This window comes from Ursus americanus, chromosome 5, assembly GCF_024610735.1.
Source record: "Ursus americanus isolate L20-20 chromosome 5, mUrsAme1.1.p, whole genome shotgun sequence".
Lineage (NCBI taxonomy): Eukaryota > Metazoa > Chordata > Mammalia > Carnivora > Ursidae > Ursus > Ursus americanus.
In genome coordinates, this window is record NC_142131.1 from 50,745,780 (window position 1) to 50,757,952 (window position 12,173).

At 44.7% G+C, this 12,173-nt stretch overlaps 1 protein-coding gene across 6 annotated transcripts in view; it reads right to left on the minus strand.

The window, feature by feature from the left end:
- Nucleotides 1-5,913: 5,913 nt before the first annotated feature.
- The window catches only part of ARHGAP26 (Rho GTPase activating protein 26), a 414,027-nt gene continuing 407,767 nt past the window's right edge, over nt 5,914-12,173 (minus strand). For all 6 annotated transcript variants that reach the window (XM_045794390.2, XM_087862168.1, XM_045794392.2 and 3 more), the window contains one exon: nt 5,914-11,950. In XM_045794390.2, the coding sequence (XP_045650346.1) occupies nt 11,862-11,950 (89 nt within the window). In that variant the 3' untranslated portion in view covers nt 5,914-11,861. The remainder of the gene's footprint in view (nt 11,951-12,173) is intronic.

Below are 12,173 nucleotides of genomic sequence, written 5' to 3' on the forward strand. Positions count from 1 at the left end.
AATGCCATGGTGCTTTTTTTTTCTCAGGCCATGAGAACTTCTGAAGGTTTTTTGATCCGGGGTATGCCATGGTCAAAATCTGGAGGAGGAAAACAACCTTGAAAATTTTCAAGTGCTATACGAAAGTGAAAACATTTTCTTTTGTGGGCCAGGAGTGGCCTCCTTGCCTGTGAAGGTTTTCCTGTAAGATTTGTAATCACTTTATCTGGAAGTCCCTGAGACAAGAAAACTGTGAGCACGTCATGGAGAAAGAACAGCAGCAAGGTATCTGAGTCTGATTAGATACACCAACCCCCTTTCAGGGCCTCCAACTATGTAGTCCCACCCCAAACGAAGTTGAAGGTCTGAACTCAGTGACACTGGAGTTTCTCAGACTCACATTCATGGGATTGTTGAACAGGTCTGGGTGCGGCCCCCAGGGTGTGCGAACTGAGGAGTACTTTATGCCATCCGATTCCATATCATGATTAAGCATGATTTATTGCCATTTTTTAAAGTGCAACTGTTTTCAGGGTCTTTCATGAGAATCCCAGGGTAAGATGTCTCAACACTAATGCACCACTGGGATGGGTCAAATCATCAAGTAACGACTTGAATCAGCTGGGGTTGGAAAAGTATTGTCAGACAGCTCCGAATGACACAATTCCTCCCTGTTCTCATGAGATCCAGTCGTGGCTTCTTCCGGTCCAGAATACAGAACAAATGCTGGAATTTTAAAAATAAGCTATGCTTGCTGAGTTCAGGCATCAAGGTGAACTCATTCCAGGACTGGCTCAATTAGAGCAGTGTTTGCTCATTTAATATTGCAATTAACATTTCAGATCTTCTGCTTGTTCTCTGAAGTGACTTTCCTAAGAGGTACACTACTAAAATCTCAATAAATACATACTTAACTTAAAGTATGAGGACCCTCAAATACAGACAAGTGGCAGACAGAGTTCATATTAAGAAGTCATTTGAGGGTCAGGGAATGGTACTTACCATGCTTCCCTGATATGAAGAATATCTGTGTGACCCTGCTGTGACCTGTATACCTTGCCCCAGGACAAAGTCCTGGCACTGTGGATTTAACTAGGACCCGTGCCCATTCTTTAACCAACCAATCCCTGTGGCTGGGTGGATCTGATGATCTCATAAGACCAGAACAGCACCACTGGTTCACCACTGGATCAAGGGTTGACGCCCGACCATCCAAACCCATGTAAACTAAACCCACGGGCCCCAAATGAAAACTGAGGTGCTGTTGCCAGAAGAAGGGGTACTGGACGCCAAAGAGCAAAACCGACAAATACTCCCTTGGGGCAAGGGAAATAAAGGGCATTCGAGGACTGGACCTTCTAACACCTTCTCAACTGGGGACAGTGTGGGAGTTGAGGGTAAGCTGTGGTATCAGTTTGCTGGGTTTTGGTGTCTGCTCTGTTACTTATTAGGTAAGTGACTCTGAACAGGTTACCTGGTCTAATACTTGGCTTCCTCCTCTACAGAAGAGGCTAGCAACAGGACCTATTTCACAGGGTTGATGTGAGGATTAATAAGATAATGCATGTGAAAGCAGCTAGTACAATGGAACTGCTCCATAAATGAGACTTACTTCGTCACTGTCATCTTGACATGCAATAGCTCTACGCCCCTCACTACAGGAGACCTGGGTGAGTCCCATTCTGCCTTAGAGGAAGTCCCACAAGTACTCACCGTTGTCTGCCTTGACTTCTCTTGCTGTCTCCTCTAGCTCTGATTTTTTCAAATCTCATTAAGTTCAAGAGGGGGTTAAAATGCCAAGAAGATTCTCTATTTTTAAGCATTCGCAGATCACGCTAGAAACACTGGCTCTCCCACAAAAAGACACATGCTCATGGGATTTCCCTGGCAATCCCATAAGAGCCTGAAGGTCTGTCGTCGGCAGCTGGATCAGGGTGGGGAGAGGGACTGTTTTCAAATTGTTAAATTTTTAAAAATGTGCGCATCACATATTTCCAGCCAACAAAACATGGTTAGGTCTTCCACAGGGGCTCCCTCTTTGCAGTGTCCTTAAGGATGCTGGGACCCGCCAAAAACTGCAGCTGGAGTCCATGGGGCTGCCCAGACAACCAGGAGTGTCTGCAGAGAGCTCCAGAAACGGGGAAACTATTCACCCAAAATCAGAGAGCAAAGAGCTCCTAGAAGAAAAGAAAGTTTTTAATCAAAACATATCCTGCTCTTATGCTGGCCAGTAGGGAACCAAAGCTGAGTGTTTGTGGGAGCCCTTCAAAAAGGGCTCACTGCTGAAAAGGACATAATGAGGTTGTTGATGTCGGTTTTGAAGAGGCTTAGGTGGGGGATGGAAGAACCAAGTAAAAAGCAGAAGGATAAACTTCCACGCAGTTAAAAAAGGCTTACACATTTACTTAAGACCATGTGTGTATACCTATTAAATTAAAAAAATTAAAAAAAAAATTAAGAGCATATGGGCTCTAGAAGCAGACAGACCTATGCTAAAATTTAAGTTTCACCACTTCCTAGCTTGAATGACCTCCCCGATCCTGTTTCCTCATCTAAAAAATGGGAGTAATTATAGTACTTCATTCATGAGTTTTGAGGGTTCGGTGAGTTAATGCATTTATAATAGTGTCTTGTGCCTAGTAAGACTGTAATCCACGTTAGCTGATATTGTTGGTCATCAGGAGAAAACAGAAGCCTAGAGGTCAACGTGCGGAGTGGGTGAGGGTGAACAGTGAAACGTACAGTTTCCCAGGAAGCTCCTATCTCATGTCCAATCACATCCAACTCACCTCCATCTCTCTCTCCCCTTCATGCCTCAGTCCTTGCTGTCCTTGAACCTGGGACACTTCTCCAATGGTCTAGGTGCCAAACTCCTCTCCACCTTTTGAGATCCCTCTCCAATGTCACTTCTTTGAAGCTTTCTCTGGTACCTGCCTCCCAAACAGAAAGGCCCTTCTTTCTTGGAGCCCGAGACTACCTGCCACACAGCATGTAGACATACCGCACGGCACGTGGCTTCTCATACACTTGCCTGTCATGGAGGCCAACTGTGAGTTCCCAGAGGACAGAGATCACGTCTTATAAGTCCCGGTCGTAGGAGCTCCTGGTACATAGAGATGGTCAAGAAGTGTTTGCTGGATGGAAGCACAAAAATGGAGGGTGACTTCTCTGAAAAAATGAGGCCAGCTGTTCTCCACTCTAAGGAAAAAGAGAAAGGAAATGGACATAAGCTGCATCATGGGAAACTTCAGTTAGACAAGAAGAATTCCCTTAGTGAGAGAGAGTATTAGATGCCAGACCAAATTCCCACGGGACAGTGTGGAATTTCCTGGAAGGGTCTTCAAAAACGAATACTTTTTATTTTGGGGGTGATTCTGATGTGGCTTTGCTTGAAGGCAGGTCCCGAGCCTGGTATGAAGTTCACAGAACTACCCATAAGCAATTCAGATGACAGTGAAGGGTCTTTGGCTCTCGGTCAGCTGGTTATCCAGACGGCTTCTTGTACCAAGCACTGGGGAGCGGGATGGGAAAGAATGTGGCTGTGTGTGCCTGGATGGAGGGTGGGACGTCCCCCTCCAACGAGCCGAAATCCCAGGACGTGAATGAATGGAGAAGCTTGCCAGAGGTCACAAAGTCACCTTGTGTTCAAGAACCCAAGTCTAATGACACCCAATTTCTTTCTTTCAACAAGAACTGTAGAGTCCAACAGGAAGGAGGAACTACAGGGCAAAGCAGCGCTCTTCTGCTTTCAGTCACTTGGTCAGCCCACCCAGCGGCTATTAGACACATGTGGGCCAGGCCCTGGGCTGGGGGCTGGGCGGACATGGGTGAGCAAAACCTGGTCTCTGTCCTTATGGAGCCGTGAATTAAGAAGACACCAAACATTTTATGATGAAAAATGAATTGATGATAGAAAGACATATGAAGGGGCAAAATGGTGTGAGAGGAGAAAAGGCAGGAAAAGACGGGCAACCCTTTACTGCCATTACTTCATTGCATTTAACATAGGTGAGGCAAGCTGCTTCACGGAGAAAGGTTCAGAAAAGGCAGAAAAGGTTCATTTAAAAAAAATCTTTGCAGTAACTTATCAGAAAAACTGCAAAGAGGACATAGAGCCATAGTGTCAGAACGAAAAGTTCCAATTTGATGGTGGGCCCAAGACTTGGAGGGTAAGATGTGATTTTTGTACCTAAAGCCCCAAATGAATTCAAGTCTTGATTAATTTGGTGGTTGGCCTTGTGAAGACTTATTAGCTACCTGGGTTTTAGCAAATAGAGGCTGGGGCCCACTTCATGGGGTGAGTTACAGGAGATGAGATGCACAGTGTGACAGGTGTTGCTAAGTGCAGTGGGCCGTGGTTTCTGATCATTTCAAGTTAAAACCTTCCTGCTTTGGTCCCCACTGTCTGATGATGCATGGGCATGCAGGTTGCCACTGTGAAGGATGTAGCCCTGGTTGGAACGTCCCTCCCTGAAGATGGTTATTTGCATCCTCCCACGTGGGAGCCTCACACACCTACCACCACCAAGCACTCACTGCATTGGTTAGAGACTCCCTTGGCTGCCATGCTGTTGGAACTCTGGCATTTCTGCCTAACCCAGCTTAGTTGATTAGTTGCAGCTTAGTTTAGTGTTATTAAAAGCAGGGCAAGACAATGACATGGACACATTTGGGTAGGAGAGATGTGTGGTATCTGAGCAGAGACTGAAAGATCTAAGAAGGAATTAAAGCCCTGATTTAATTCCCGAGACAGCAAACATGTTTGGGGTCTAAGAAAATCTTTCGTTTACCTAATTTCAAGTGTCAATCAAGGCCATTTCTAACCAAGGTGCTCTTTTAACCAATCACGCAGCCAGAGCTAACAAGTAAAGAACACCAAACCAACCACAAGGCGTGATGCAATTTGAGCTCTGCTGAGTGGTTACTAAAATCAAAATGAAAATGAAATCTTTTCTGTTAAAAAGACACAAAAGGTGAAGTGATTGCCAAGTCTGTTGGCAAGGCCAAGGACAAAGATAACACACAAATACATACCATATATCTCATGGTCCCAAGATGGACACTGGATACAGCTGTGTGCCATTCAGAAGGTCTCCCCTAGGTGCCAGGTGACCTCATGCATGTAGGAGGCTTCCGATGCTTGGAGAATTTTCCAGGGCAGGCGTAAGCTCAGTGATGGCACAAGAGCTGTAAGCCTGTGCTGTTCACAGGGGGAAGCCAGTGCCTTCTTAAATGACAAATGAGCACAGTGTGAGGGGCTCACGCATGACCCACACACTCAAGTGGGCACCCCCTCAAAACCAGGCACTAGGGGAGCCCCACTCTCCTCCTCCTCTGCCAGAGTCTTCCCCTTCCCTCTTCTTCAGAGCCCTCTGTGCTCACCACAAAAGCTGGGAGTCAGTTATAAACCCGGGTCCCAGGCTGCAACTCTGAATATGTCTGGAAGGGACACGATGAATGAGAAGACTCAGTAGGAGGAGCTGGCCTGGGACATGTTACAAATTCTAAACAAATGATGTACAAACCTGTGGGACACACCCAGCTGTGTGGTGGGACTGTCTGTGTTGTGGCTCTTTGACTATCCCACATGGTGTTAATGAACTTCCACAAAAGAGTGGATTTGAAAATCAAATGCAGGAAGAATAAAAACAATTGTCTTCCAGGAGATAAATTCAGAAACATTAAGTAGAATATGGCTTTTGGGGGCTTGGATGGCATGCTTCATAGCTCCTCACGTTCACCAGCATTAGACCTTTCCTAAAGGAAAGCAGAACTCCCCACAGCAGGTCAAAAATCAGCACCGCAGTTGTTACAGCAGCCTCGGGAGCCCAGACCTGGGACCTGTGAGCATGTCTTCATACTCTTGTTTGAAGAAATATGAAAATAGGCATCATGTCAAAACTTTATCAGAAACTCAAGAAACAAACGTGCCACCAAAATGGAAAAGTCATTTAATTCCAAAATCATACTTCCACTCGTTTCATAAGGATTGTCACATAAACCAAGCAAATGAAAGAAAGCCAAGTTTCAGAGGCCACTCAACAGGAACTGGATTTTCCTTATAGATACGCTTAGTGACGCAGAAGCATATTTTAAAAAAACAGCCTCAACATGGCAAGACTATTTACTAAGAACAGGGGAAAAGTTCTATTCTAGTCACAAATTACTATTTAATTACAGAATTGGATTCTACACACCAGTCAATATTCAATACTGAAGTTTAAAACAGTGCATAATTTATGGTTTAAAAAAATTAAAGTGCCATTTTTAAGTACTTTATTGATAATGTATCACACAGCACTTTACAGTATACTCAAAGTTAGCCTAAATTAGGAGATAAACATGCAAATATTTTCTTCTCCAAAATATGGACAAAATGTCTTTTAGAGTGCTTGTGACCACTAGCCTAGTATTACCTACTAAAGGTTTATGAGTTTGATCTGTTTTCCAACACAACTTTTAAGAAGTTAATAAGGAATACAGCGGTAGATAGTAATCATTTGATAAATACGAAGTTTTAAAATGGCACTTAATTTACATCTTTGATCATTTTGACAGTCAATCAACAGCCTCTCGTTTCTCTTATTCTCAAATTCTTAATCTTAGAGGCTGCAAAGGCTCAGCAATGCCAGCTTCTGTGGGTCTCCATATAAGCAGCTGTATCTTTACAGATGTAGACGTGTGCTTTACACACACATGCACAAACACACACTAACACACAGACACTTTAGAATCATCAGATGAACCTCTTTCCACAGGTACCAGCACGATCCTGGCACCTGAATACCCAAGGTAGTTGCTCGTAGGTGTCTGTTGGGACAACTTTGTAGAAATGGTGCGTGTAGAATGTCTTAACCCTCTAGGACTGCTCCAGAGAAATTTGACATTTTGATTATCGATACTCTGGTTCTGATTACACTCAAAAGAATTTTCATATAATAGTAACTGCTATTTTTATATGGGTCTAGGACTGTACCAAGCCTTCACTCACTACAGCATTCCACCTTGAAAGACATTTCCATCTTGTAGAGTCCCGTGAAAACTTTTGTAGAAGTATCAGTTGTGCTCTTTTTCTGTGGTCGATTTTTCCCCATTAAGAACTATATTTATCCTTCTTTAAAAAAATCCCAAGTTCTTCGGTGTGGTTCACCTTTCTCTTTCTCTCCACTCCTCATGCTACCTGACATCCAATACCTTTTCACCCCGAAATACAACGCTTCCATCAGAAGACCACGTTTCAGAAAGGGCTGGGGGCTCGGAATGACATCTGGATCCTCTGTATGGTCTCTCCCTCTGCTTTGGGAAGTTCTTTAGTTAGACAAGTACTGTAGGCGGCGAAAGGAAGCAAGCTAATTATTACTTGTTGGAGTCTTGTCTCAGGCATGCTGTAGGATTGTGCAAGGTTCACCGCTCTACTGTTGTCACTTTGATGCTACAATTACAGAGAAGTGGTTCAGCACCCAGCCGATCAGCGTGGCTGCCAAACACATCTGAACATGAGATAAATTTTTTAAACACCAGCTAAGGGTGTGTGAGAGGACATCAGGACACCCAGTTGACTTAAAAGACATGTGGGGCAGGGTTGTCTAGGTAATGGATTACTGTCAAGTTTGCCAGAGATGACAGATAACTCTGGAAATAGAATACCTAGGACATTCCTTTTAAAGTCAGGTAGCTATCTGGTTTCTTCAAGGCTGGCTACCTACTGCGGTAATATGGTGGCTCATAAAACATTCTGTACTAGGGCAAACTGTGACCGCCATGGTGACCGCTGTTGTATTTGGGACTCCTGTGTCTATACAACTGTTGGTTCAGACTTGCTTTTGGGAAAAGAAGCCAGAGGATGAAAGGTGCCAATAAAGAGTCATGAATAGGGGATCAAGTTACCTTTAGCTGATTATTTCTGTCTCCCTACCCTTTAACCATGGATGCTTTTGCAGTCTCTGTAGTCAAGACAGAACTTCTGGGGTGACTGGGCTTGCTGTTGTCAGAAGACATAGTTTGTATAAGGATTTCCCTCTGAGCTACAGGCACGGCAGACGCAACCGTAGAGTCCTGGAAATGCCTGAAATGGTCTTGTCACTAGCATGGCTCTGTCCCGCTAATGCAAATTGGCCAATGCTTGATTGCTTAGCTTCTTTCTCTTTGCCTCTCTGTCCAAAAAGCACTCAGCAAAAGGGGATGAACTAGAATTACGTTGAAAAAGACAGTTTGGTCTGACAGAGGTAAACACATACTGGCTGTAGAAATATTAAAACACTAAGCGAGAAACTGGCTCCAATTAGAGGATACTAAGGAAGGCTGTGCTATACAGGGTCCATCCCTACACGTCGATTTTTGAAAGCAGAAGAGAATATCATCAGTCTTGAGCAGGGGATTTGGGGGCAGGGATTTGAAACTAGTTATCTTTCACAGCATGAAATTCTGTAGCTATGGAATTCTTGGAGTACCCGAAGGAGGAGTGAGACGGATCATAATGCCCACGTAAAGATTCAGGCTCTGTGTGCATGATCGCAGGGCCTTACTAAAGAAACGGAGGTTCCTGGGAAAATCTCAGGGATCTTGGTCCATAGTCCTCCATTCTGATACCTTGTTTACTCTCCTAATCTGCCCTAAAGTTCCCTATTCAAGCAGAATTAGGAGGCGGGGGGCAGAGACGGTAGAGAGGGTAAAACCTACTTCTAGTTGTCAAATTCCTTCCCCGTTTGTTGGCTCATATTCTTACTGGTATCTCCAGTTCTGGAGCAAACGAGGAGGAGGTGAGCCTGGCAGGGGAAAGGAAGCAGAGCAGCCATCTGTCACAGGCCCAGCATGGCCACAGGGAAGTTGGGAAGGGGTCTACCTAAACATTCACGTTGGCAGCAGTTCCATTCCCCTCTGGCTTCAAAGCAGGGCCAACTGAAGAAGGAGGGACAGGCTTCCAAGTGATCAAGCTGGGGCCAAGTGTCGATAGCTATGCTTCAGTGAGGAGCTCCCAAAATCAGGGCCTGGGACTTCTGCTCCTCCACGTTAGCTCTAGTTAAGGTTCCATTGAGGCAGGTGACAATTTAAAACAGCAAATGTGTTTAAACAAACAAACAAACAAACAAACAAAACCCACTATGTCGCGTTCCTGCCATTTAGAAAGCACAGTGGCACAGAGTATGCCTGTCCTCTCAAGCTCCACTGAACAGGTTCCCAAGCTGTTCCAAGTCTACAGGGAGTAAGTGTCGCCAGTTGGTGTGTTCTCCTTCGTCCTGGGTTTTCAGTGATAGCTTTCCTGAGTCCTATCTTGGTCTTATCCAGTCTTAATTCTCGTTCCCGGAATTGGTAGTGGTAGTGTCTCACTTGCTGCTGGTTGAGCTCTTGCATAATAGCTGTGTAATCCTTGAGCTGATGAACTGAATCATAACGACAAACTCCTTTAAATTTAAAATCATGTGTAATGCTGTAACAACAGCACAGCCTGCATCCCTCTTTGGAGTTTTTCTTTTATTCTGGGGTTATAGGAAATTTGAGATGAACAAGAAGGGAAATATTGAGGGAAAGGGAAAGCAGCAGCATACTTGAGGACCCAAGATCCTAAGAAGCCAGTTTTTCTTAGAACTTAGATACACACACACAACATTTACAAAATAGCTTGGCCTCATGTGTACAGCCTTGGAAGATGTGCAGAGGAATGAGATATAAGGAACATGCGACTACCCCGTCGCCTTCTGTCCTGACATCTTGGGGTACCAAGAAATACACCTGAGAAGAAAAATGAAAAACAAACAAACAAACAAACAAACAACCTAACTCCTGGCCCCACCTATGTGAATCCTGAGCTTCTCTTACTACTGAGCAAGAGTTCTTTGAAAAATTCATTGCCTGAAAATGCTCTTTCTCTGTCCAAATTCAAAGCCCAAGAAAAGTTCAAAAACACATGTGGATAAAGAAGACAGAATACCACCAGTGTGTCACGCCCACCAACGAGAGCCAGCAGAGAGTGCGTAGAAACGGGTCCTCCTTCCTCGAGGCCAGAGAGGGGACGACCTTGACTCTCTTCAACCTTGCCTCCTCTCTCTCCCTCTTACACACACCTACTCAACAATCAAAGCTTAAATGTGTGGAGCAACTAGCTTAAAGATTATCAAATATAAAACTTTGCCATATAATATTTCAAATCACTCTATTTACAAGTTCATCTCTTCAAAAAAAAAAAAAAAAAAGTAAAAGATACAGTAATTCAACACAATTCAAGTTTTTCTTTTCATCTTTCAACTTCCCTAAAGAGGAATTCCAGAAGCGGGAAACACTCTGGAGAGACACTGCCAACCTGAGGGGCTCCTGGGGAGCTTAAGAGTCCATCATCAGTTTGGAGTCTGTCTGCCCAGAGTCACTCTTGCAAGGACATTTGAATGTGGAAGATACTGAGAACTCTGTTCCTTTGAAGGCCAAGTGAATGTGAAACATCCAGGTCCAACTTCCCTACCCCTGGCTGTCTTCCACAAGACCGGCTCCTTCAGGACCAGGAAATTGTCTTTCTCAGAAGGTACCCATTCCACCTTCCATGCCCCAACCTTTTGGTGTTCTCCTGAATCAAAATGGCTTACAATATTAGTCTTGTGTCTCAAAAGCCTGAGAACAATTCCCTTTTTCTGAGTGGCAGTGAACATATACGTCCTTTAAAACTACAGGCCACAGGATTAGCCTGGAAATCATCCTTGAAAGCCGCCAGGGCGCCAGTGCTCAGCAGCCCAGGGCACTGCCAATGGGGCTGGTCAGTGAGGGGCTAGAGGCAGTCAAGGGCAGGGGAAGGGACACAGAATGGGAGACCATGAAGGAACAATCAAAGGGAGGATGTCGCCCATGGGGAGGCACCATACTGCCCCCTAGAAAGCAAACACTAGTTGCATGGAAAAACAGAAGTATTAAGCCAGTATGTAATTTAATCTTAAGAAGTTACTAAAGTTTGCTCCAAATATATCCTGATGCTGCTGAAATTCATCAGAAAGGGAAAAGTTCCCAGCCGCTCTTCTGTCTGCCCCAAGCAGACCACTCTAATTCCTTGAGCTTCTGCTACAGGTTGTTGGAAAATCATTCAAAGAATGACCCAAAAAGAGGGGGGAGAAAAAATATGTCATGCAAAAACAGTGTTTTTTTTTTTTTTTTGGTTTGGTTTCAGAGTAGGTTGGGTTGCCGTGGTTACGAGGTGATGGCAGTGCTCGGTGGCAGAGAAGTTCCTAGCTTGGGAGGGGGAACATGGGGTGTGTGTGTGTTTCCTTGCTCGAGAGGACTGAGCTGAATTCTGCTGATGGTTGGCGAAGGCTGCTTGGAGATGGTGAGAGACTGCATCTTATGTAAACAGTACAGTAACCCCTCTCTCTCCTGCATGCAAACAGACAGACCCAGCTGCCTGTAGCACTGTGGGTCTCAAGTATTTAGAGGTGGGGGAGAGTGAGTGTCTACTGTAAATAGAAGCAATGGGCCCAGCCTGGGCCTCAGAGCCAATGCCCAGCACTGTTAGATTTAGCTACACTGCACGCTCTTGAGGACCACTTATATCTTTTTTACTTCCTTTTTTGGAAGGTTGGGGGTTTGGATGACTGTTGAAACAAAATGAATGCTCCCTACTTAGGGCGCTAAATGAGAGGAACGGCTTTGCAAGCCTTTCTCTCGGTTATCAAAAAATCGCCTCCACTGCTGATTTACTTCTGTTCCTTGCAGTATCACCACATGCCAGCTGACATGATCATGGGGATGGGTGACACCAGAGTTCATAGAAACATTCGTGTTGACAGGTGGTAACAGAGTCAGTCACCCTGCATTTCTCAGTGGCAGAGAGAAACGGCCTACAACACTGGAATCAGCAGTTGTCATGGATACCATGGAAAGCTCAGCAGGTCTGCTGGGGCCCACGGTTAGAGGAACTCCACGTAGTTCTCAGGTATGAGGCCAGTCTTTCCGTTCAGAGTCCCCTCCAACCAGCCAGGCTCCTGAGATGGATGAACTGTTCAGGAAGAGGGGAGAGAGAGTGAGAAGAGGAGATGTTACAGATAGGGCAGGTGGTGGACTTGTGTGCATGAGAACAAATGAGCTATATCGCTTGTTATATTATACATTTCTAGGACTTGTTTAAACCAGGGGTTCTTAACTTTTTGTGGGACATAAGTTTTTCAATAAGGGTTACTCCGAATGTTCTTTATAACACAAAAGGAAACGTTCAAAGTTTT